The sequence below is a fragment of the Phasianus colchicus genome, chromosome 2 (genome assembly GCF_987193195.1).
Source record: "Phasianus colchicus chromosome 2, bPhaCol1.hap1.1, whole genome shotgun sequence".
Classification (NCBI taxonomy): Eukaryota; Metazoa; Chordata; class Aves; order Galliformes; family Phasianidae; genus Phasianus; species Phasianus colchicus.
The window spans coordinates 2868245-2890608 of NC_143437.1; the positions used below are offsets into that span (position 1 = coordinate 2868245).

Below are 22364 nucleotides of genomic sequence, written 5' to 3' on the forward strand. Positions count from 1 at the left end.
TTTTCTCCATGACCTCCCATAGGTGATAGAGTGGTTTGGCAATCACTTCTGCCAGCTCCTTCTGCACACGTGGGTGCATCCAGACCTTCAGGTACTTGTCAAGATGAGGAATGACCTAAAATCTCAAGAAGAGTCTTAATTTCATAACCATTTTAGTCTTCACTCTTAGACATTGTGTTCTGATTTTAAGCCACATCTTCATTTCTGTTAATTCAGAGATGTGTTTGAATTAGCTTTGAAAACAGTGTTACCTGTAGCGATGTGCATAGCGTATGCTGGAAGTTATTTGAGGAATTAGAGAACATCTTTGTAGCATTGCCAGTACTTTGTGTGAACTCATTCTGTGTCTCCAGTATCTGTTCTTCTTAACTGATTGCAAGATTTTGTCTGTTAGCAAAGCTTTTTTATGATCAGAACAAGGTTTGTAGCTACAGACGGTATCTTCTGTTTAGATCCAATTGTCGTTGGTTGAGAAATTGGTAAGGTTTCAGACATGCTGTCAGCTCTTGTGCAGAAGCCTTACCTTGCTTAGGTCCTTAGGCTGTCACAACAGTGAAAAATAGAGTATTGTCTCTAGATGTATGCTTGTTACAAAACTTCCCTGCACAAGCACTAGTCCCCAGTTGTAATGAGTGATTGTAATGAGGGAAGCCAGTCTAAAGAGAAATTCTAAAGGTTCTCCCCCTGTGGAGTGCAGTTAAAGCTTGCTTTCAGTGGAACAAAAGAAGCATTTTTCCAGCCACTGCCCGTGGGGCACTTCAGTTTGCATTGCTTCGTTTATTTCCACAGCACTAAACTTTCACATACAAAACTAGCCTGATAGTGAGCGTTTATACCTGATACTTAATGCTTTGTGGCCTGTGTTTTGCATTATTCTGAAGAGGAGGGAGCAGCATAAAGCAGCTGCTTTCACTAAGACAAAAGGCTTCAGAATAGCTGAATGTTAGCTCGTGTCTGTATCCTCTTACAGACACGGAGTTCTGACAAATGTTGTCCTACCCAAGCTACTAGTTTGCATTCTTCTGTAACCTTGTAATGAATTAAATTTCAGTTCTGAAGATGATGATTGTGCTCCTGTTCTTGCTCCTGTGGGTTCATTGCAGCAGGAAAAGCATGCTCCTGGGCATTTTTCAGTGTCTCTGAAAAAAATATGTAATAAAAGTTGTTAGCTAATGAAAGGAAACGAATGTTCATATGTATAAAAGGAACTGCTATGTAACTTAATATAACTTTTTATAAACACTTCTTGGTCTTTACGTGCCAGCAATACGTATGTCATGGATGTCTCTGTTGGTTTGTGCTCAAGGAGTAGAAGGCTATATGAGATTCGTTACAGATCCAGTCATTACTGCTCCTTGGCCATCAGGATGGCTGACTGTCAAACACAGTGCAATTGCTCATTTCCCGGTCCCTGCTGCCTTTAAAATAGGATGGTAGAACTCTGCATGGTAATTATAGACACTAAGTAGTGGCTGCCAGCCAAAAAAGGGCTGGTTGTTCAGGTTGGATGATTTGCTTGCCATTAAGTGTTTGCTCGACGCTTTGCTTTGAGTGAATAGCAAACTAAGATACTGCATTTTGCACGTTTGAGCTGTTGCATGCAAAGATAATTTTCTGCTTAGCAGGATTAAATGTGACCGTTTCTGTAAATGTGCACCAGGTTAAGGGAAAAAAAAAAAAAGGAAAAGATGAGTGAAGTTCTCGACGAGGTTGATCTCAGACTTGATAAAAGATGGTATTGTTTTCTCATCATACAGGCAGAGTTATAGGTTTAGTGAATATAAAAGTTGAACGTATCTGATTGTGACTTTGACAATTGTACTTTATTATTCTGAATGCTAAGATGAACTTTAATGACTGTCATTAAGGAGGCACTTCCATGAGTTTCTTCTGTCCCTCTCCTCTGTTCTCTCCAAAAACTCAAAATGTTTTTATATCCTTTTGCTCTACTAATAGGTAGAATGTATGTATGCATGAGGGTTTTTTCTTGTCCTGATCAATGTGATGAATAATATGAAATGCTTTTCTCTGCAGATGTGGAAGCTATCCCAGAAAGCAGAAATTCAAAATGCAGGTCTAGGGAGCAACAAAGCTCCTAAATCTATTACCCACTACATGAGATGTGGGCCAAGTGGTGAGTTTTCTGCCCAAAATGTAAATGAGATTAATTTCATTTACAACAAACTAACAGCATTACATGTAAGAACAAACGCACACGGCATTAACCAGATGTAAATACTGCTTGCTTAACTGGCTTTATCTTGCTTGTTAGTTAAGCCAGAACGTGTTGTTTTAGTGCAGTTATTTTGCCTGTGGAGGTAGGGGGCTGAGCCTTTCTTTTGCCTGTAAAAATGCCATTTCTTTTTAGTTTTCAAATTTCTATTGGAGAAGAAAGTACAACAAAGGCAAACGAAGCACTAATACTGAAGTCAGTTCTTGGAAAGGGACAGATAAATCTAAAAGAACAGTTAAAACAATTTTGTTTTGCAAAGTATTCTGTCATATAAGAAAACAGCCTTTTGATAAAGCTTGTCTTTGGCATTCTGTCCTCCTTTTGACGTGATTAAAACATCCTTGATGCGTGCTGTTAGTGCTGTTAGTTCTGTTAGTGACTTAACTCTGTATTTTATACTTCTACGCTTAAGCTTTTCTTACGTTCTTTTCTCTTTCTACCTTTCTGCCTTTCAACACAGAGAGAAAAGTGTCCTTCAGTGTCTCAATATGAAGCCTTTATTTCTGAAGTAAACAAGACAGCAACTGTAGGAATCATTAATAAATATTAAGGGAATTTTTTACGTTCTTCGTGACTAGAGCAGGCAAGAAATAAAAACCTACCTACCTTCCTTCCTTCCTTGAATCAAGGAGCTCTACTGGAGTCTGCTGCCGAAAATTTGTAGATGGTCTTAGGAATTATTGCACATTGCACTGTTAAGATCTACTGAATAAAGGACAGTTCTCATCTCCCTAAGGACCAAGAATTTTAAGGTCTCAAGAATTACTCCAGGAAAAAAAAAAAAAAAAAAAAGCAAACAACTTCTTTCATCTTCTGTTTATGAAATTAGCCACTGATTTGCTTAAGCTTCTGCTAATACTTAGCCAAAAAAACCCAACCCATAACTTGCAGTTTATATTTACTTCTGTAAATTTAAAATAAATGCTGTAGTATTTTGTTGAAAGCGACTGTATATACAGATACAAAAACCTCTCAGCTTACTGGCACTTCCCTGCCTTATCGGTTAGCATAATCTGCATGGAATGGCTCTTTACAAAGTTTATGCTGATTTCTTTTTGTTGCATACTGCGGGAAAAAATTGTTTACATTCATGAAAACATTTGATAACTAACAAATGTGGGGGCTCATGGGATAATCGTATTATATAGAAAATGTCTGTCACTTGTGTTCTTCACATTCCCGAGTTATTCTGCATATCTGTGTTCAGCTGGTTTTTGACAGGAAATTGTCAGGTATGATTTTTCTGTCACTTTTATTTTAGCGTAAGGCTGTGTTCAACAAATGGCATTTCCAGGAGAAGACTGTCTTGCCATGTTTGTGTACTGATTTCTTCTTTTATTGTTTGTCTTCTGACATGAGTTGATTGCAGCTTAGGTGGTTTCTTGATGGCAAAAAAGAAAAAAAAAGAAAAAAAGGGAAATAACATGTATGCATTTTACAATCAATCCCCCTTAAGGTTATCTTGTATTAGTAAGATACATTTTGTTGGTTATTGACTTATATTAAAGTCAACAGGTGTAATTGGTACATTCAGTGGTTGTCTCAGAAGCATTTGCAGTGAGCTCAAAGGAAGTGTACCTGAACTTAGAAGCAGATTTAACATTACTGTAATCCTTTCTTATTTCAAAACAGTAGGCACGTTCATGTTTCTGTTCTCAAGGGTTAAATTAGCTGTGTAACCTCATGCCTGATCTTCCACTGCAGCTCCCTGTTCACGTCAAGTAAGCGTGGCTCAGTACTGGAGCTGCAGAGTGCTTGTGAAAGGATCACAGGTGCTGCTCAGTCTGTGATACAACCACTGCAGCTCCTTTCACTTCTTCTTTTTTCTTGAGGCGTACAGGTTTTGCCATGTGTAAAGTCTCAAGCTTTCAGGGACAATGGGAGCAGAATCATTTTCCACTGGAGAGAGAATGCAGTTCCACAGATTTAAAGGCATACTGGAAAGTCATTTCTTATTTTTCAGAAATTTTGTTGAAAAGGAAAAGAGAAAAAGAAGGTTCGGTAAGCGTTAGAATTGGAAGTTTTCTCCTTTTTCTGAAAGTGTTTTCCTTCTGAAATACTTCTTTATGATGGAATATGTTACAAGATCTCCATCAGAGTCTTGGCAACATAAATACCTTGTTCAGCCTGAGTGTTTTTCCACAGAGAACTTAAACTTTTTTTTTTCCACTTGAGCGAAACCAGAACAAACTTTGCAGCTCTACACCTTAGGAGTTTGATTTTTCTTCTAATGATGTTTCTGATACTTAAATTCATTAGCTGAATTTCATCATGAACTCATACAAGTGTCTCATTCTGGTCCCCTCCTTCTCGGTGCCAAGACTTTCATTGCTTGCAGTGTTGCCATAGTTCAGTGATCCCAGGAGCAACCTGAAGCCCAGAGCGTTCCTGACATCCAGTTCCACAACATTTTTGCAGGCAGTCTATGGAATAACTTCCCGTGCTGTAATTGATAGCACATTCTTTTGGGGAAGGATTCAGGGTGCTCCAGGCTGCAGTGACAGCTTCCAGGTGTCACAGGCTGTACTGCAGGTACTGCTGTGTCCCTGTGTGCAGTCAGAGCTCAGGTATTACCGAGGTTCTTCCTCAATACAAAGTGAGCCAGAGGGAGCCCTGCTGTGCTCTCAGAGAAAATTACTCTAAGCAATAAAAACATAATGTCAGGCCAGCTTTCTCTGCCATTCCTGTGCAGCAACAGAGGCACAGCCATAGGGACCGAAGGAAAACTTGCCTTACAGAGCTGCTTAGACATGTGGTCATGTCAGTAGCCCTCACTAAAATCACAGCTGTTAGGAAAGATAATTGAAATAAGCAAATATTAGGAAACTAATTCTGAATTTTGCTACTCTCAAGTTTGTTTCAGGGCCTGAGTGTTGGTGCGTTCTCCCAGTACCTCTCCTTGACAGCAGAGGACTGATGCACTTAAAACTTTTAAACCCTAACCAATTCATAGTGTCACAATTTCTAGAACTCATTGTGTCTTGAATTAACCCATAGTGCCAAATATTGCTTGTATTGCAGTAGCTGTGCAGCTGTTTGTGCTCTGGTGTGCCACATACTCGAAGACCTGGGAATATTGCCATGGCTGATGTGTGGGGCACAGCCAGGCACATGCAGCCTTTTGCCCTCACTACACATGGCTGTGTCATTCCTTCATGGGCACTCCCCTGACTTTTCCTTTTTTGGCTCTTTTCTGTATTCATTAAGTTGTCCAGAATTTTCCATCACGGCTGGGATGCTTAGTCACAAATGTGAAAGTTACTAGTCAACTGATAACACGCATTGAAAGTGAAAACCTAAGTGAATTTTCCTTTTTTGAGAGCATCAGCAGGAACGTGGGGATGTGGCAGCAGAATTCACACCACTAGTGCAGGTCAGGGTTGTGTGCCAAAGTGCTGGCTGGTGTTCCCTGCACCATTCTTGGTGGGCTTTGAGCTGCTGGGCCAGCATCAGGACAGAGACCACAGGGGCATTTGGTTTGTATTCACCAAGTTACACCAAAGCAGCACCAGGGATACATTTTCACTGAGATCAAACCCTAAAACTCCCAGTGCTTACTTTGTGAAGACATTTCAGAGCAGAAGAGCAGTCAGGAAGCGCTCTGTACTCTGATACAGATGTCTTTCCAGACTGGTATAATGCCTCTGTAAGGCACCTCATCTTTCCATACAACTAAAAACCAAACTGTTGATGTAATTTGGGAGCCACCTCCCCTTCTCTGAAACGCAGCCTCCCAGGGAGCAGCACGGCAGCTGTGGGGCAGCCCACAAGAAGAGCACATCATTGTTAGCAGCAAGAGTTGAGTTGCCAAACGTGTCACTGTTAGTTCAAGTTTACAGAGTTTGTTTTTCATACCTTACAACGTAGGATTTCCATTTGCTTTGCTGATAGTCTGCTGTTATTTAGCAACATTCCCAACTTTGCCCAAGACATGGTGCAGCCTCACCAGAGCTCACGGATGATTCTTAGAGGTAGATGATAACGTATATGTAAATAATGCTTTGATATTAATAAAACTGCCTTAAAGGAATGTACCTAGGTGTGAAACAAAACTTAAAAAGCTCTTATTTAAAACTGTAATTTCCTTTACATATTGATTTTTTTTTTTTAATGTTTGCCATTGTATACATTTATTAATGATGTTATTAAAATACCGAACCAAATAATTTTTATCCTTATTTTGTGTATATATATTGATACACACATGTTCTGGAAACTGATGTTACTGGAAGGATATTGGTGTTCAGTGGTGGTTGTGCTCGGTTGGTGATGTGTTCAGTATTTCTTCTGAAAGGAAACCTATAAAACTGTAGCAGAAATATTCTGGGCGCTGCGTAGTTTGTTCTGTGCTGTTAATTTGTGAAGACTTGTGTAGCTCTTAACTATCCCTTATTTTAATATTATTTTTAAGACACTAATTTCATAATGACACGTTAAGAATTCCTGTCAGATTTGCCAAACGCAGGATTTGGAGCTTTGATTTTGCTTGCTGGTTACTTCTGCTGAAACAAGACTCAGAAGCTCTTCTGATAATGAAGGAAGTTTAATTTTTAGGTTTGCAGATCTTCAGACTTGTGAGAAGTAGGAATCTGCTGTTGTGCACATCTTTTCAACTTATCTTTCACATGTAAAGCTTTCTGGTTTTAAAACTTGACAAGCTAAATGTATTGCTTTTTACTCCCCCTTTTGGAAATGATAATTCACGAGCACCACAGGGAATAAAGGGAAGGGAAAGTGGCAGTCACAGGATACAACGAATTTCACTTTTAAAGGTGCAGAAGACTGTATCATAAATCTGCCTGTGTTAGAAGCATGTTTGTCAAGCTGGAGTTCCTGAGGCAGTTCATTATCAGCTCACTTTATATTAAAAAAAAATAATAAAAAAAGAGAGCTATCACAGAGCTGTCTTTGCCATACCTAATGAAACTGAGAACTGACTGACGTTTCCTTATTTATTTAAAATGTCCCCTTTGTCACTGTTAGTATTGCATCCTGTAGCACGATGCAGTAGCAAATGCTAATCAGTACTACAAGTCCTTCTGTGGTTTTCTTCACTGTTCTTTTTCTCCTCTTCCGTTTCCACCTGTGCTCATCCTGCTGCTTGCCTTTGGGCATTTTTCTCATACCACAGCCATCTTCATTAGGCAGTATTTCAAAGCCCTTTTACCTCTCATCTCCAAAATGTTGTTCCTGTCTCTGGGTACTCATGACCAGTTTGGCTGCTGGGCTTCATGGACTTTGCTTAAGAAAGTGTTTGAAAAGGGTTTTACTCATTTAGAAAGGAGAAATAATTTCATTAGGAATTCAATGTTGAGAATGTGTTGGTCTTGTTCCTGTGATAGCGTATACTTTTCTGTACTAAATATATCATCCATCCTAAGCCAAATCAGACTCCCCACAGCTTTTTGAACATCTGGACATTCGTGTGTTCGGTTCCACATCTCCTGAAGGGAGAAACTCAAGTCTGTCTGCTGTCACACCCTTCTTTCCACTTATATGGTACTGGTTATAAGGGTACAGTGGAATAGGAAGTACGCTCATCCTCCACAGGTTAATGAGCCAGAAGAAATTATGCACAGAAGCTAATACTGTGCCAGGTGGTATTCACTTTCCTTCCATGAATCAGCAGGAAATGCCACACCCCTGCAGGAAGCTGTGTTATTCCTTAAAGCTCTTTTCCTGGGTATTTACACTCCTCCCTGTGTGCTCTCAGTTCTCTTTCATGTTCTGCCACTTTTGTGGAGGGATGCTGTCCTAATGGGCCAATCACCAGAAGGCTTAATGATTAGTTCCCAAAGGGAGGAGACTGAAATGAAAATGCAACTAAAAATAGAGACAATCAAGTACAATTTCTGTAGTGCAACTAATTTTCTGTTTTCTAGGGGGAAAATTAAGAAAAAAAAGCAACAGAGTAGGAAAGAAATAGGTACAGGTGAAAAAAAAAAAAACAAAAAAAACCCAGATATGTCTGTACTGCGTGTTGATAGTTTAGACCTTTTAAGTTAACTTGTTATTTCTAAATTATGTTTAGACCTTCAAGCCCAGTACCACACAAAGTTCTACTTCACGCATTTTATTAACATTATTTATGTAATGCCTTTTCATCTTGCTGGATGCTGACAGATTGCAAACAGCTCAATATTCTGATGAATTTTCAATAACCTAAGCATAGTGTTTTTTTCCACTAAATGTTACAGTGTACAAAAGAGCAGGTCTATTTTTCCAAGCTGTATTTATCACGAGACTCCCACCGGTTTTACACTATAAAATCAATGCCGAGCCACGCGAGCCTATTTCACATCTTCATCAAAATGTACAACGATCGGATCGTGACCCGTTGATTTCACAAACTTCAGGAAGTCCTCTGGGCTTAAGCCCATGGTGGCACAATTTGTCATTGGATGAAAATACACCTTTTCGTGGCCGCCCTCCAGCAAGCCGGCGTCCAGCACAAACTTCACATCTCCGTGGTCGCAGAACAGAGCCAGCGGTGTGGCACAGCCTTGGCCCACCTGTAGCTTCTCCAGCATGGTTTTCTCATCGGCGAATCTGAGGTTTCCGCTTCCCAGGCCAAGTTTTTTTGCCAGGTGGTTTAAATCCACCTGCCTGTCGTGCAGGACGGTCACCAGCCAGAACCCTTTCTTCTTTTTGTCTTTAAGGAAAAGGTTTTTACTGTGCCCTCCTTTCATATGTCGGACGTGGGCCATCATTTCTTCAACAGTGAACACCTGGAAAACACAACAAGCGGAGCGTGAGGCTGCGTCCCGCGGGACTCTCGTTGCGTACTGGCAGCCGTCACTTAAAAAATACCCGATGCGATGCTCAGCCTCAAAACCGTACCCTTTTATGAAGAGATTTTAAAAGAACACGAATAAAATGCGACGTACTGCTCCCGCCGCCTCTCTCAGTCACTCCGTACGTGCAGCGGGTGGGTTGGAAGGGACCCCGAAGCCCCGCCCGTGCCGAGGGCTGCCCGTCCCCCGCCTCACGCAGCCCACAGCCCACCCGCGGCCTCGGGCACGGCCACGGCATTGGGCAGCGTTGCCGGGACCTCGCAGCGGGGCCCCACCTCCGGGTGTTCCGCGGTGGTGGCGGCGATGCCCAAATCCCGCAGCCGCTGCTCCAGCGCCTCCCGCAGCCCCGGCGCCGCCGCCATCGCCGCCCCTCACGGCGCCCTTGCTTTCCCGCCCGCCAGGCGAAACGTGGCTGCAGCGCCGTGAGGAGAAGCCCCGCCCCACGCTGTGATTGGCCGAGAGCCTGACGGACACTGCGCCTGCGCAGTGGTTCCCGTCTCTCGGCGCATGCGCAGAGCGGATTGGCTGACGTCAGGCGCGGGGCGGCCGCCGCGTTCCTCAGAGGCAGCGGGGCGGCTGGGCCGGTGCTTGGTGGTGCTGCTTGGGGCAGCGCGGTGCTCTCACGGCCCTCGGCTGCTGGGTGAGGCGGTTCCTGAGTTCTTAACGGGACCGCAGGCGTTGTGAGAGGACCGAGAGCCGTGAGCTCGCCGGGGGCTGCCTGGGGAATGGTGCGGAGCCGCCTGTGAGGGGAGATAGCCGAGATACTGAGAGGGGCGCCTGCGGGGGCAGGTGGGTGCCCGGGTAGCAAACTGAGTGGGAATTGTGGTTAAATAGGAGAGTTACGCGGGGTGCTTAGCGAAACGGGTGGATAAAACGACGCGGGGTGTCTGACGGAGGCATCTGGGTGTCATCTGCCAGGACTTGTGCGAGGCCTCTGACACCGCATCCTTATCTCTGAGCTGGGGAGAGGTGGGTTCAGAGGGTGGGCCGTTTGGTAGAGAAAGAATTGGTTGGATGGGGTTAAATGTCGGGAGGGAATTTTACTCAGAAGGGCTGCGGTCCTGGCAGTGCAGCCCAGAGAGCTGTGGTGCCCCATCCCTGGAGGTGCCCAAGGCCAGGTTGTTTGTGCCCTGGGCAGCCTGAGCTGCTGGGGGGCAGCCAGCACACGGCAGGGGTTGGAGCTCAATGATCTTTAAGGTCCCTCCCAACCGAAGCCATTCCGTGATTCTATAACCTTGGAAAGTTATAGGCTTAGCCCTGAAAGATGTCACTGTGTGCATATGACAACACTGAAACCATGACAGGGCTGCAGTCCTGCAGTAGTGGTATAGCTCGTGGAAGTGGTGCTTTGCAGATTGCTTTTAGTGATGGGGAGAGTTAGGTTGTAACAGGGAAACTGTAAGTGCAGCACAGAGAGCACAAACGTCCCTTTGTTTATAGGTCATGTCACGGAACCTGGGGTAATGATTTTAGTAGTTTATATTAAAGCTCAGTAGGGATGGATGGAAGGCTTCTAAGTTGTGGTGATATTAACAAATCCATGTTTGAAATGGGATAGTGTGAGGGCAGGAAGGTAAAGCCCAAAAATGAACAGCGTTACATAGTTCAACTTCGTCAGTATCAAAAAGCCTGCTTTGAAGCATTTGCAGTCATGCAGAATCACAGAGTCACCAAGGTTGGAAAAGACCTCCAAGATCATCCAGTGCAACCACCCACCTATCACCAATAGTTCTCACTAAACCATGTCCCTCAACGCAAAATCCAAACGTTCCTACAGTCGGACTTGATGATCTTTAAGGTCTTCTCCAACCTGAGCATTTCTATGATTGTAATGTTTTGTTTTGTTCCTGTGAGTATTATCCTGGCAGAGAGCAACTCTCATTGTGTCCGCTTGCATTTTCAGTGAGGAAATGAATCGAAGGCTGATACTGAAGTTTGAAAATCTGATCCATTTCCGTGATGCTTGCAGACAGTTGCACACTCTTCCCTGCAGGGGAGTTTGCAGAGCACAATGGAAGCCTGTACAGTCATCTGTGTGTCCCACGCAGTCCGTCCATCCATATCCACAGTGCTGGCAGAAGGGCAACTTGGTCAGAGTTGCCTCATCACCATGCAGATATCTAGCTACTAAAGAGGTAATTAACAAAACCCAGTAATCTCTGGTTTTATGTGAAATTTCAAAGTGCAAGAAATCAATCTGAGCATTTAATAACAAAAAACAAGGAAGCGTTATTAATGAATATACAGGAGCTATTCTAAATTTTTTTTTACAAAATGTACTTATTTAAGGCTATATTGTGACTCCTCCTCAAATATTGACATGAAGTACTTTTACCAGCAGCATCATGAATGTTTCAAAGGCAGGAGAAAATGATTTGTTTTCCTTGTTTTAGACAATTGAAAATTAAAAACAATTGAAGGTAGTGTGTGTATGTTAAGCGTTCAGTAGGATGTTTAAGTCATTCATTTATCTTAGGGTAGAAGACAGATGGGTTTGCAACGTGGAGCTTGAGACCACTGTCTTTTTAATGTTGTTTTTATTATTTCTTAGTTTATGCCAGCTATGTGTTCCTATGTACATGTCTAATTCCATGTAGGAGAAGAAAAAGGACAGAAGGAAGTTACCCATGACCAAAGGGGAAGTGGAGATAAGGCGGCAGATGACTGTTGAGGAACTTGCAAGAGCAATGGGTAAAGACATAGGTGAGAGCTTCTCTGTTGTTCAAGATAAATGTCACTGTGGTGTGTCCATCAGTCGTACCACTTTCATGAATGGTGAAGTCAAATAATGGTGTTAGTGATTACCAATCCGTCCCCTTGCAGTATAGGCCCGTACCAAATAACTTGCTTAATCAAATATATTTAACCAGAGAGGAGGAAGGTGTTGGTAGGCATGATGCCAGGCTGAAGAGGAAAAAATGCCAGGCCATCCAAACCGTCAGGGAGGACATTTCAGCGTAAAGAAGCCGAAACTCTGGTTGTTCTCCAGCAGATGGGCTTCAGATCTGAATAGGTTGCTCTCTGGTTGTGCTCCCAGAGGGCTACATTATATTGTGGGAAGAGAAACATTGCATCCTGCTTTGTTGAAGATGGATCTCTGTGAGTGCAGAGTTCAGGGCTAAGAAGAGAAGGTACAGAAGAGCATCTGCCTGCAGTCCAGCCCTTAGATCCCTGCCTGGGAGCAGGAAGTTTGTTTCAGGAGCAATCTGTGTTCCATTAAAACAGCCATTTGACTAACTGGGAAGGGGGTGGCTTAAGAACTTGCTCACAACACTTTCCTCTTTGGGTGATTCCCTATAACTGGATTGCAGAAATAGGCTTGTTTCTTTTAACCCCATGAGCCATTCCTGGTTGTACAGTGGCTCAGTTTAATCATTTTTCAAGGATGTTCTAAGGAGTTACTAACATGCTTTGACCATTGACGTTTGAAATAATTACACGCCTTTGTAATTGCAATTCCTAATCTATTTTATCCAGTTCAGTAATTTTCTGCAACCTTCCCTCTCAGAAATAGAGAAACAAGAGTCTGTCGCACCTCTCTGTGCGTTTCAAAGAGATTTGTAATGATGCTCAAATCCATGTGTAACAATTCTTGATTATTGCAGTATGCTCTGTATATCCACTGCCAGAGAGAGTGGCATATGAGCAGGTTAATCAGATTTCCTTCTTTCTTATATCATCTGAGGCAATCACTTTCCGTGGACATTTTAGATAGAAGTTATTCCCTGTAGGTGTGTGGTATAACAGGAACTTTTAGATGAATCTGCCTAAAGCAAGAATGCTTTGTGAATGAAACTTGTTGGTACAATCTGAGCTGCTAACAGACAAATCATATTTGTGTGTTTCGGTCCCATGTGCTTTTTTTATGGGGTTATTAAATGTCTTTCTCTTTTTTTCAGATCATATTTATGAAGCCCTGCTGTACACGGATATTGACCTCAATTCCCTAGAACCAGATTCCATTTTATATGAAGACTCTATCAAGCTAATTGTTAAAAAATCAGGAATGAAGTATAAGTCAGCAAAACTGAGAGAGGAAAAAGAAAGAGAAAACAAAGATGCAGTGAAACGGTGAACTGTGAACCATTCCTCCTTGTTCTTTTCAGCCTATTTGCTTCTCCAAGTGTTGTTTGTATACTGTGTTTCCTTCTAACAGTGTGTAGATGATACCTGATGTGGTCATAGTCAGTAACTATACACTACAGATAGTGAACTGTACGTTTTAAATACTATTTTGCTTTCTTTACCTGTTACACTGGTGCTCAGATTGATTAGTTTTAAGTGTTTTTCTAAGTGGTCCTCTGAAGTAAAGCCAACTCTTCTTCATTGTACTGAATTGCTGCACTAACTGATGCAGCAGGAAGATTGAATGCTAGGAGGGCAAACTGTGATGTAGCTCGGATTTGTGGTTATGGTGGGGAGAAGCTGGGCTTACCTCTGCATCACAGAGTGCTGGCAAATGGCAGTTTGTTAGGCACAGTGGGCACGGTGGGGTGGCGTGGTGAACTTCTGATGTTTATGAAATATATTTTGTCTTGCTTGTAGGCCTCCTGCAGAGCCAGCATTCTTAACTCCACGGCCCCCAGTTGTTACTATAATGGGCCACGTTGATCATGGGAAAACAACTTTACTTGACAGCCTACGGAAGACTCAGGTGGCAGCCATGGAAGCAGGAGGCATCACACAACACATTGGTGCTTTTCTTGGTATGATCCAAGTGTGCTTGTATGTGTGTAAAATGACTTATCTTACATAATGGGCTGACTTGCTGACAGGTCATTGGGGAAAATGTTGCAGCATACCCAGTTTATATGCATATGAAAAAGGAAAGCATAACTTGTGGTAACCAGAATAGAATAGAATAGCTCATTTGGAAGATACCTACAGAGATCTAACTGCCTGGCTACTTCAGGGCTGGCCAGAAGTCAAAGCATGTTACTGAGGTCATCTTTCAAGTGCCTCTTGAGCACTGACACACCTGGGTCATCAGCCATTTGTCTTAGGAGCCTAGGCAGTGAGACCACCCTCACTGTGTTTTTCCTAACACCCAGTCTGGACTCTGGTGCAGCTTTGTGCCATTCCTGTTCTTCCTGTTGTTGGTTAGCAGTGAGAAGAGACCCTTCTTCCTTCTCTGCTTGCTCTGCTCAGGAAATTGTAGAGAACAACCAGATTACATGTTGGTCTGCTTTTCTCTCAACTGGACAAATCCATGTAACTGTGTGGATGGAACTTTGAAGTGGATTATGTGTGCAGTTGAAATTAGATTGTTTTGGATTATGAAAGATTCCAAGATGTCTTTTTTTCTTCTCTAAGAAGAAAAAGCACTCATGACCTCCACCTGTCTGCCTAAAATATCTTTTTTTTTTTCTTCTCTGTAAGTCCTCAAATGAGCAATGCTTAATTTACAAAAGGTCAAACAAAGCTATGTGAAATGCTGATTATAAAATACATCATTTATAAAATATATCATTTATTCACAGTGCATCTGCCTTCTGGGGAAAAGATCACTTTCCTTGATACTCCTGGGCATGCAGCTTTTTCAGCCATGCGAGCAAGAGGTACATATGTGACTGACATCATCATCCTGGTTGTAGCAGCAGAGGATGGAGTGATGCAGCAAACTGTAGAATCCATTGAACATGCTAAAAATGCAGGAGGTACTGTATTCAACTTGTTAATGTTACATTTGTAAATGAGTGGCAAGCCACAGAGTTAATATACAAGGTGTAATGTTGCTGTGCAGCTCAGTACCAAGCACTTTGCACACCTTTATTCACCTCTCAAAGGAAACTGCTTGAATTCAGAGCCCTCATCCTGCTGCCTTCTCCATGGGGAAGGTGTCTAAAAATACACTGAACGTTACACTAACACCTAAAGATACTGAAATATTTGTTTCAGGATTTGCAGATTTGCCAGAAAAACATACGTAGTTTGTAGGTAGCTTTGTTTTCTTTCTTTTTTCCCCCTCTTCACTACTGTGGTTCCTCCAAGCTTCTACTTAGGGTAGCTCAGTTGCCTTTGGTTTCCCAAGGTTGCCTAGGGAGTAAGCTGATTTGTTCTAAGTAGTCACAACCTGTTCTAGCTTCCTATTGCAACTGTACTGGGTAGTGAGTTTTTGTTAGGTTAATGATGGGCTTGTTCTCTCATTTTAGTTCCTCTCGTCCTCGCCATTAACAAGTGTGACAAACCTGAAGCTGATCCTGAAAGAGTAAAGAAGGAATTGCTGGCTTATGATGTGGTCTGTGAGGAGTTTGGAGGTGATGTTCAGGCTGTAAATATTTCTGCACTCAAGGTAAAGTTTTGGTCAAACAAATGTTGCATTGATGGATGTCTACCATGTGCATTCACACACTTATTTGACAGTTGGAAGATGAATGCTTATCTTTCTGGTATTGGACACATTACCATGAGCTGTTGCCTCTTATCAGAATCATTTTGAACCTCAGATCTTCAGCGATCACCATTGATTCATTTTTCCTTAGGAAAACTGTCCTTACTAATGTGCCTTGCATAATGGGCAGCAGTCCTAACAGTCTGTCACGTCGTTTACTTTATTGCCATCTATGTTGGTACTGTATTGTTAGAAGTTCTGAATTGAATGGCAGATCATAGTGCTGATTTGGAATTCAGATCTTTTTAATTTGTGCATTACCTTACTCTTGTTTTGTTTTGTTCCATACAGGGTGACAACCTGACAGTTTTGGCAGAAGCAACTGTTGCTTTGGCTGAGATGTTAGAACTGAAGGCAGATTACACAGGTCTGGTAGAGGGGACCATCATTGAGTCTCGCAAAGACAAAGGGAAAGGGTAAGTTATCTGTGTTCTTTACAGCTTTGATGAAGAAGTTTGTAACAGTGCATCAATACTGTGCAGGTGGTCCCTACTTCAATTTTTAGGTTTAAAGTTGTACTTAAAAAACCAACACATAAAACTGTAGCTAATTAAATCATAATTCTACAGCATCATGTACAGAAAAAGCATTCATAACGTGCTAGAGCACAAATCGTTGTATTACTAAAATCCTGTACATTCAGAAAATGTTTTCAAGAAATACATCTGTTTTAGCATTTCAACATCACTGGAAAGTAGAGCTGACAAAGTTCATAGTAGTAAATGTAGTAAATACGTCACAATTTGCAAAAAAAATGGTCTGACATTTTACTCTTCGAATTATTTTAGTCCTTTTGCATATTCTCTTTTCAGAAGGTGTGTTCTCCCTCTTCAAAAATAAACTGAAGGCTGAGAAGTTGGGTTGGCTTTTGTTTGGTGGTTTTTGGTTTGTTTGTTTTTTTTTGAGTGAGGAGGAACAGGGATTTGCTTCATGCAGAGTTACTGAAAGATTGAAGATATCAAATCTTGTGTTAATCTGCAGAAATGAGGAGTGCAGCCCGGGTTTGGTTATCATTATAAGTCCCTTTAAGTTTTTCTTAGCTTGCTAATAGAATGTGTCACAGGAATGCCCGTGATCAATCACCAAAACATTATTTTTTTATGTTGATAACCCTGGTTACTTTAGTTAATGGAGAGTTACTTGAATTTGGTCTGTTCATTTTTCCCTCTGTTTTCCGCTAGTCCAGTTACCACAGCCATCATCCAGAGAGGAACTCTGAGGAAAGGCTGTGTTCTGGTTGCAGGGAAGACCTGGGCAAAAGTGCGTTTCATGTTTGATGAGAATGGCAAAGCTGTAGATGCAGCCTCTCCCAGCATCCCAGTGGAAATCATGGGCTGGAAGGAAGTCCCTTCAGCAGGAGATGAGATCCTTGAAGTGGAATCTGAGGTACAGAAAGAACTGTTTAATGGGAGAGTCATACTGCAGAAAGATGATAAGAAAGGACATAAAGGTTTTCTTTGTTTATATGTAGAATATACGTATTCAGAAAATAAGTATGTCTTCTAAATACCCAGCATAAACTGCTGGAAGATGGGTATTAAGGCCTGAGTTGGGCTGTTTCAGAGTTAACCTGGGATATGTTTTAGCGCCTCTGCTTTCAGAAAGGCTGTTTTCTCTTTTATGTGACCATGATGTGACCTTACCTGGAAAACATCCCAGTGCTTAACAGTATCTGTGTTGTAATTTTATGAGGGAGCTGGTTTGACAGAAGAAACAAAAGGATAAAATGGGGTTAAGGTGGAGATTTTCAGTGCAGTGATTTGAAAGGTGATGTTTGGTTTTTTTTTTCATGCTCAGCAAAGGGCACATGAAGTTGTGGCCTGGAGAACATACGTTGAACAACAAGAGAAAATGAAAAAGGACGGAGAAGTTATCGAAGCTAAGCAAAAGGAACACAGAATGGAATATGAGAAGAAGCAACAGAATTTAGCCCATTTGACCTGGAGACAGAGAAAGGCAGCCCTGTACAAGGCCAGCAAGCATCTTATGTTCTTAAAACCAAAAGAGAGAGTGGAAACGGACAAAAATGTGCTGTCGATAATCATTAAAGGTGCTCACCTGTTCTGTTTACTGCTGCATTGGTTCCGTGCTTCTCAGATGTTCAGTCTGCAGCATAGTTCTAAAGCATGAGCAAAACTTCAGTTACCAGAAGTTTGATCAGTTTAAAACTGTATTGAACATCTGTCAGTAAGGAAAGCTGAAGGTCATTGGAAGTGTGTGTGGGTGCACACGCATGAGTGTGTAAGCAAGCTGTTTGAGCAGCAGTACTGCATTAGGAGAACAGAGGAAAAGAACAGCTACACATTAGTTGGTTTGACCATGTGTACAGTACTGTATGTGCATTAAAAGTAATAGCTGAAAAACTACACAAACTTGACCTGAAAATAGCAGTAGGTGTGGAGCTTCTACACCTGTCAAGTCAGACTTGTAACAGACATTTCATTCTATACTCCTATTATATTTATTTCACTTTTGTAATGCAGAGGCTTTTCAGATGTGTTTTAAAGTACTGCAAGAAATATAAAGAGAGTATTAAGTAGAAGAAGATCTGGATTATTTTGCATAATGTGGAGTTGCCTTAATTCCTCAGTATCACATTGTTCATACGAAGTCAGCAGCACTGCCATTTACATACACAGGTGATGTGGATGGATCTGTGGAAGCTATTCTGAATGTTCTGGACAGCTACGATGCAGATGATGAGTGTAAATTGGATGTCATTCATTTTGGAATGGGAGATATCAGTGAAACTGATCTAAGCCTTGCTGAAACATTTAATGGTGAGTGTATGTTTAAAGATAAATTTACAGTTAGCAGAAACTAAGCTGTTACAAGTCTGACATTTCAGAAGATGGCAAATGCTTTCACTCTTTAAAAAGTCATTAGTGATTACCAGCTGCTGATTGTTGTGTTTGACAGGTGTTGTTTATGGATTCAGTGTGAAAGCAAATGAAACTGTTAAAAAGATGGCTGCTAAAAAGGGAATAAAAATTAAACTTCACAACATCATCTACAAACTTATTGAGGATTTGAAAGATGAGCTGAGTAGCAGACTACCCCCATCCGTGGTGGAAAATACAATAGGTGAGTTTTCACTGAGTGTTAAATCACACTTTTGCAGCCGTACATTTATTCTCTGATAAAGTGTTCCTGCTGTATCAAATATTTAATACTTCTCTGTAGCTGCTTTCCTGTTTTGGTAAAGAGCTTGGTAAGTGGAAGAGTGTAGCTTGGGTTTACTTAATTTTATTTTGTAATTATTATTATTTTTTTTTTTAGGGGAAGCTTCTGTTCTTGACATCTTCTCTGTAACAGTGGGAAAAAACAAAGTTTCAGTAGCTGGGTGCAGAGTACAGAAAGGGCAGCTGGACAAGAAGATGAAATTTAAGTTAATTCGTAAAGGGAATGTTATTTGGAAAGGTAAGTAGAATGACTACAGAACTAGCCCTGTCCACAAGTACTAATTCCTGTGAAATTGGTGTAAAATGTGTGCATCTAGTCACAGTTCACTCAGATGTGCTATTCAGAATGGAATTATTCCAAGTAGAGAAAAGTGGTGTTAGTTATACCTGTTCCAAGCCACCATGCCTGATAGAAAAGGAGCAGCAGCCCAGATTCACCCACTAAAAAGCACTGATGCCTCACTTCCATTAGCTGCACATGCTCATCATCCCTAGGATTTCTTGCTTTCATTTTCTAGCTGCATCTAAAATCTTAATGATGTAAGACAAGGAAAGCAAAGCATCTCCGTGCTCTGATGCTGTTAGTGGACTCTGCCTTTCCTTCTCTCTATAGGATCTTTATCATCATTGAAACACCATAAAGATGATGTCCAAGTAATAAAAACAGGTATGGATTGTGGATTAAGTTTGGACAAGCATATAGAATTCAATATTGGAGATGAAATCATCTGTTATGAAGAAAAAGAAATTCAACAGACAACTTCCTGGAATCCAGGGTTTTAAAACACAGTTGAATACCTAACACTAAAGGTTGTGTCCTGTTCCTGCCTTGAACTCTTTTAACATTAAATGAACTTAATTATGGAAAAAACTCGTCTGCGTCCCTGTATCTGCTGCTTCTGTATTGTTCCACTCTCAAACCTCATCCACCAGCCAGCTTATGTCCTTGGAACACAAGATTACACTAAGGACGAGCACTTCATGTTTGTGAAACAAGGTACAAGTATTTCTGATGCTTGTTTCTAGGTTTCTGAGCAGTCTTCTTCCCCCACAATGGTACTGCACCATTTTTCAGAACATTGTCAGCTTTGTGTGGACGGCCCTCTGCCTCTAGCACGGAAATGTGACTTCCATTTTTTTTTTGTGTGTCCTAGTTTTCCTGGTGAGAACTGCAATAGTACCATCTGTCTTCTAAGTTCATGTTTAAACAGGCCACTTACTTAGAAGTTTTTTCTCATCTGTCATTGCTACCCCATCTTTCCTTATAAAATGCAAACTCTGCCCCTGCAAAAAACAATTCCAGAACTAATTTATTCACATTTTGCTGATGCTATGAAAAACAGATCAAAAATTACTGTCAGATCTGACCAGAAATGAGAAAAGAATATTTTGGTAAGCTTAGGAGTGTTTCTATAATGTGTATTTCATACACTGAATCTTTAGTAGTACACAGATGAGCCACACAAGTAGAGATGCACAGGACTTTGGCCATTGAAGTCTGCAGGATTTCATCTCTTTTTTTTTTTTTTTAAGAGACTTACCTTAAGGTATAGAGTAAAATTTCAATTAAAAAAAACAGCATTCTGCTCTTTTAAGAGCTAGTATTTTCACACTGATATATTACATATAGCAGATACTATAGCTCAATATTAAATATGAGTTAAAAAATGACAAACCACCACCTTTGGTTAATAAGTAGCCTATAAAAATGGTTTGTATTACATCTTCTCCAGTCACAAGTATTACTCAATGACTTAGAGAGGAAAATTTTTCTGGAAGATAATCTAGCATTATGATATTGCTGCATTCTAGAGGTACAAAAAATATCTTAATCAAAGGCACTCTTAAAGTTGGTGCTTCAGCTCCAGATTTGAAATGACTTCACTGGAGTTAATAGTCGCATCCAGAATTTAAAACCCTTCTAGCTTATCAGCGGAAATACCATGCAGAAATAAATCCTCACACAGTATAGAACTTGAGATTTTTATTGTCTAGTACATTTACTTGTCTTCAGGTTTATTGAAGCAGTATGTCAGACAGCACTTGCCACAATAGTGCCTGTCGAAGTGGCTAGCCATGAAGACCCCGGCCCCGCACTCCTCAGAGGGACACTCTCGACGCAGACGACTGATCTTGCCATTCTCATCCACCTGCCAAGGACAAAGAGGCAACATCTCACCTGTACTTGCCACATTTAGCACTAATTACTTTCAAGTACTTTTCTTCTACAAAGTATTTTCTGTAGATGTTCCTGCCTCTGAATTATCAAAGCAAAGTTCAACAGTGCCTGACTGTAGCAGTCAAGTTTCTCTTTCTGATCAGATGGGATACTTGCAAATAGGATTTTAAATACATCTGGTGACACGCAGGCTAGTTACAGCCTTCACATACTATAACCAGTCCCTCTTGCAGTGAGGCCTAAGCTTTGCCAACCTTCCTTAAGAGGTAGCTCTACATACCTTGTAGTACTTGAGCACAGCAAGTTTAACCTTCTTCCTCTTATGCTTGTTCTTCTTGGGGGTGGTGTAAGACTTCTTCTTTCTTTTCTTAGCACCTCCACGCAGTCTCAGCACAAGGTGAAGAGTTGATTCCTATTTGTGAAATACACAAAATGCTTTCTCAAGCAGAGCAGTATTTAAGCAGGTTTTTTCTTTCATCTACAAGAGTATTTAAGCAGGATTTCAAGTTCCAGCTAACTATGAAAGTTCTAAAAAGATTTTTTTGCCATTTAGTCTGCAAATGAACCTGCTTCACAGAACCATGTGCTGCTGCACTCCAAAGCCCAAAAGGGCTAAATAATATTGATAATAATATCTGTTGTGTCTACACTCCTCATTTCTATCTGAAGCTTCAGAACAGTTTCACGATGCAACCAAACTTGTTGCTGAAAATGGTGAACTGTTCTTCCACTTCTTAGTGGCACCACTGCTCACCTGGCCTCACAGTGAGGTTAACCTGGTAGCACTGTGCAGCAATTTAAAGTCACAGCGCCAAGAGCCAGGGCTGACCGAGCAGGAGCCATGCAAGCTGTTGGAAATGTTTTGCTTCTGACCTGCAGCTATGGGCTGCACCAAGCTAGGAGTGCCAGGCAGGCCGGCTGGGCTCAGTCTGGGTGGAGCACAGTTCCCATGGCTCAGCTCAGCGCTTCCTACTCACTTTCTGGATGTTGTAGTCAGACAGCGTGCGGCCATCTTCCAGCTGCTTCCCAGCGAAAATCAGTCGCTGCTGATCGGGAGGAATTCCTACCAGTGAGACACAGCGAGAGGGGATAAGCAACGCGAACCACGCGTGGATCCGACTGAGGGTGGGATGCGAGAAACGTCTTCAACTGACCTTCCTTATCCTGGATCTTAGCTTTCACATTTTCTATCGTATCAGAGGGCTCAACCTGTGGCGAAACAAAGCGATGGGGAAAAAACAAACGAACAACAACAAAAAAGAAAAACCCGCAACAAGCCGAGCACGCAGCCTGCCTTCAACCAGCCCGGCCCGCACCGCCCGCCCTGAGCCGCGAGGCCTTCCCGGGCCTCACCCGGCACAGCGAGACGGGGCCTCACCTCGAGGGTGATGGTCTTCCCCGTGAGGGTCTTCACGAAGATCTGCATGTCGAGGCCGGCACCCGCGGGGGAGAGGCGGTGAGGGGCGGCCGGGCCGGGGCCACGCGCGGCAACGGAGCGGAGCTCGGCCGCGTCCTGCTCGCGGAATGGCGGCGTGCAGAAAGAGCGGCCGGGCCGCACGCACGGGGTTTCAGCAGCGCCGGCGGA

At 42.0% G+C, this 22364-nt stretch overlaps 4 protein-coding genes across 7 annotated transcripts in view; 2 read left to right on the top strand and 2 right to left on the bottom strand.

Moving 5' to 3' along the window:
• The window catches only part of CCDC88A (coiled-coil and HOOK domain protein 88A), a 75608-nt gene extending 67171 nt beyond the window's left edge, over positions 1-8437 (top strand). For all 3 annotated transcript variants that reach the window (XM_031597872.2, XM_031597873.2, XM_031597874.2), the window contains 2 exons: positions 2035-2134; positions 2694-8437. In XM_031597872.2, coding sequence (XP_031453732.2) covers positions 2035-2099 — 65 coding nt within the window. In that variant the 3' untranslated portion in view covers positions 2100-2134; positions 2694-8437. The remainder of the gene's footprint in view (positions 1-2034; positions 2135-2693) is intronic.
• Positions 8437-9460, bottom strand: LOC116231871 (prolyl-tRNA synthetase associated domain-containing protein 1-like). Its single transcript, XM_031597876.2, has 2 exons — positions 9303-9460; positions 8437-8961 (listed from the first exon to the last, which is right to left on the bottom strand). Exons 1-2 carry the CDS (start codon positions 9387-9389, stop codon positions 8524-8526), a joined length of 525 nt encoding a protein of 174 aa, XP_031453736.2. The 5' UTR covers positions 9390-9460; the 3' UTR covers positions 8437-8523.
• A 95-nt stretch (positions 9461-9555) lies between these two features.
• Positions 9556-20479, top strand: MTIF2 (mitochondrial translational initiation factor 2). Of its 2 annotated transcripts, none has more exons than XM_031597875.2 (14): positions 9556-9816; positions 10931-11162; positions 11625-11730; positions 12927-13098; positions 13573-13733; positions 14508-14684; positions 15180-15319; positions 15710-15834; positions 16600-16804; positions 17216-17468; positions 18058-18198; positions 18338-18502; positions 18698-18838; positions 19214-20479. In XM_031597875.2, the coding sequence occupies exons 2-14, from the start codon at positions 10938-10940 to the stop codon at positions 19381-19383; spliced, it is 2181 nt and encodes a 726-aa protein (XP_031453735.1). In that variant the 5' UTR covers positions 9556-9816; positions 10931-10937; the 3' UTR covers positions 19384-20479. The 2 variants fall into 2 exon arrangements, with proteins under 2 accessions (XP_031453735.1, XP_089990670.1); XM_090134544.1 differs by lacking the exon at positions 9556-9816 and adding an exon at positions 9844-9996.
• A 90-nt stretch (positions 20480-20569) lies between these two features.
• RPS27A (ribosomal protein S27a) lies at positions 20570-22343 on the bottom strand. The gene is made up of 5 exons (XM_031597877.2): positions 22158-22343; positions 21934-21988; positions 21757-21842; positions 21060-21191; positions 20570-20750 (listed from the first exon to the last, which is right to left on the bottom strand). The coding sequence occupies exons 1-5, from the start codon at positions 22203-22205 to the stop codon at positions 20601-20603; spliced, it is 471 nt and encodes a 156-aa protein (XP_031453737.1). The 5' UTR covers positions 22206-22343; the 3' UTR covers positions 20570-20600.
• Positions 22344-22364: the final 21 nt, after the last annotated feature.

Excerpts from the sequence above, each read along its gene's own strand:
- LOC116231871 (XM_031597876.2), bottom strand. The coding sequence starts at position 9,389 with ATGGCGGCGGCGCCGGGGCTGCGGGAGGCGCTGGAGCAGCGGCTGCGG. Across the intron at positions 8,962-9,302 it reads CCACCGCGGAACACCCGGAG|GTGTTCACTGTTGAAGAAAT; the intron begins GTGGGGCCCCGC and ends TGTGTTTTCCAG.
- MTIF2 (XM_031597875.2), top strand. The coding sequence starts at position 10,938 with ATGAATCGAAGGCTGATACTGAAGTTTGAAAATCTGATCCATTTCCGT. Across the intron at positions 13,734-14,507 it reads ACACATTGGTGCTTTTCTTG|TGCATCTGCCTTCTGGGGAA; the intron begins GTATGATCCAAG and ends ATTTATTCACAG. Across the intron at positions 14,685-15,179 it reads ACATGCTAAAAATGCAGGAG|TTCCTCTCGTCCTCGCCATT; the intron begins GTACTGTATTCA and ends CTCTCATTTTAG.
- RPS27A (XM_031597877.2), bottom strand. The coding sequence starts at position 22,205 with ATGCAGATCTTCGTGAAGACCCTCACGGGGAAGACCATCACCCTCGAG. Across the intron at positions 21,989-22,157 it reads GGAAGACCATCACCCTCGAG|GTTGAGCCCTCTGATACGAT; the intron begins GTGAGGCCCCGT and ends GTTTCGCCACAG. Across the intron at positions 21,192-21,756 it reads CTGACTACAACATCCAGAAA|GAATCAACTCTTCACCTTGT; the intron begins GTGAGTAGGAAG and ends TTTCACAAATAG.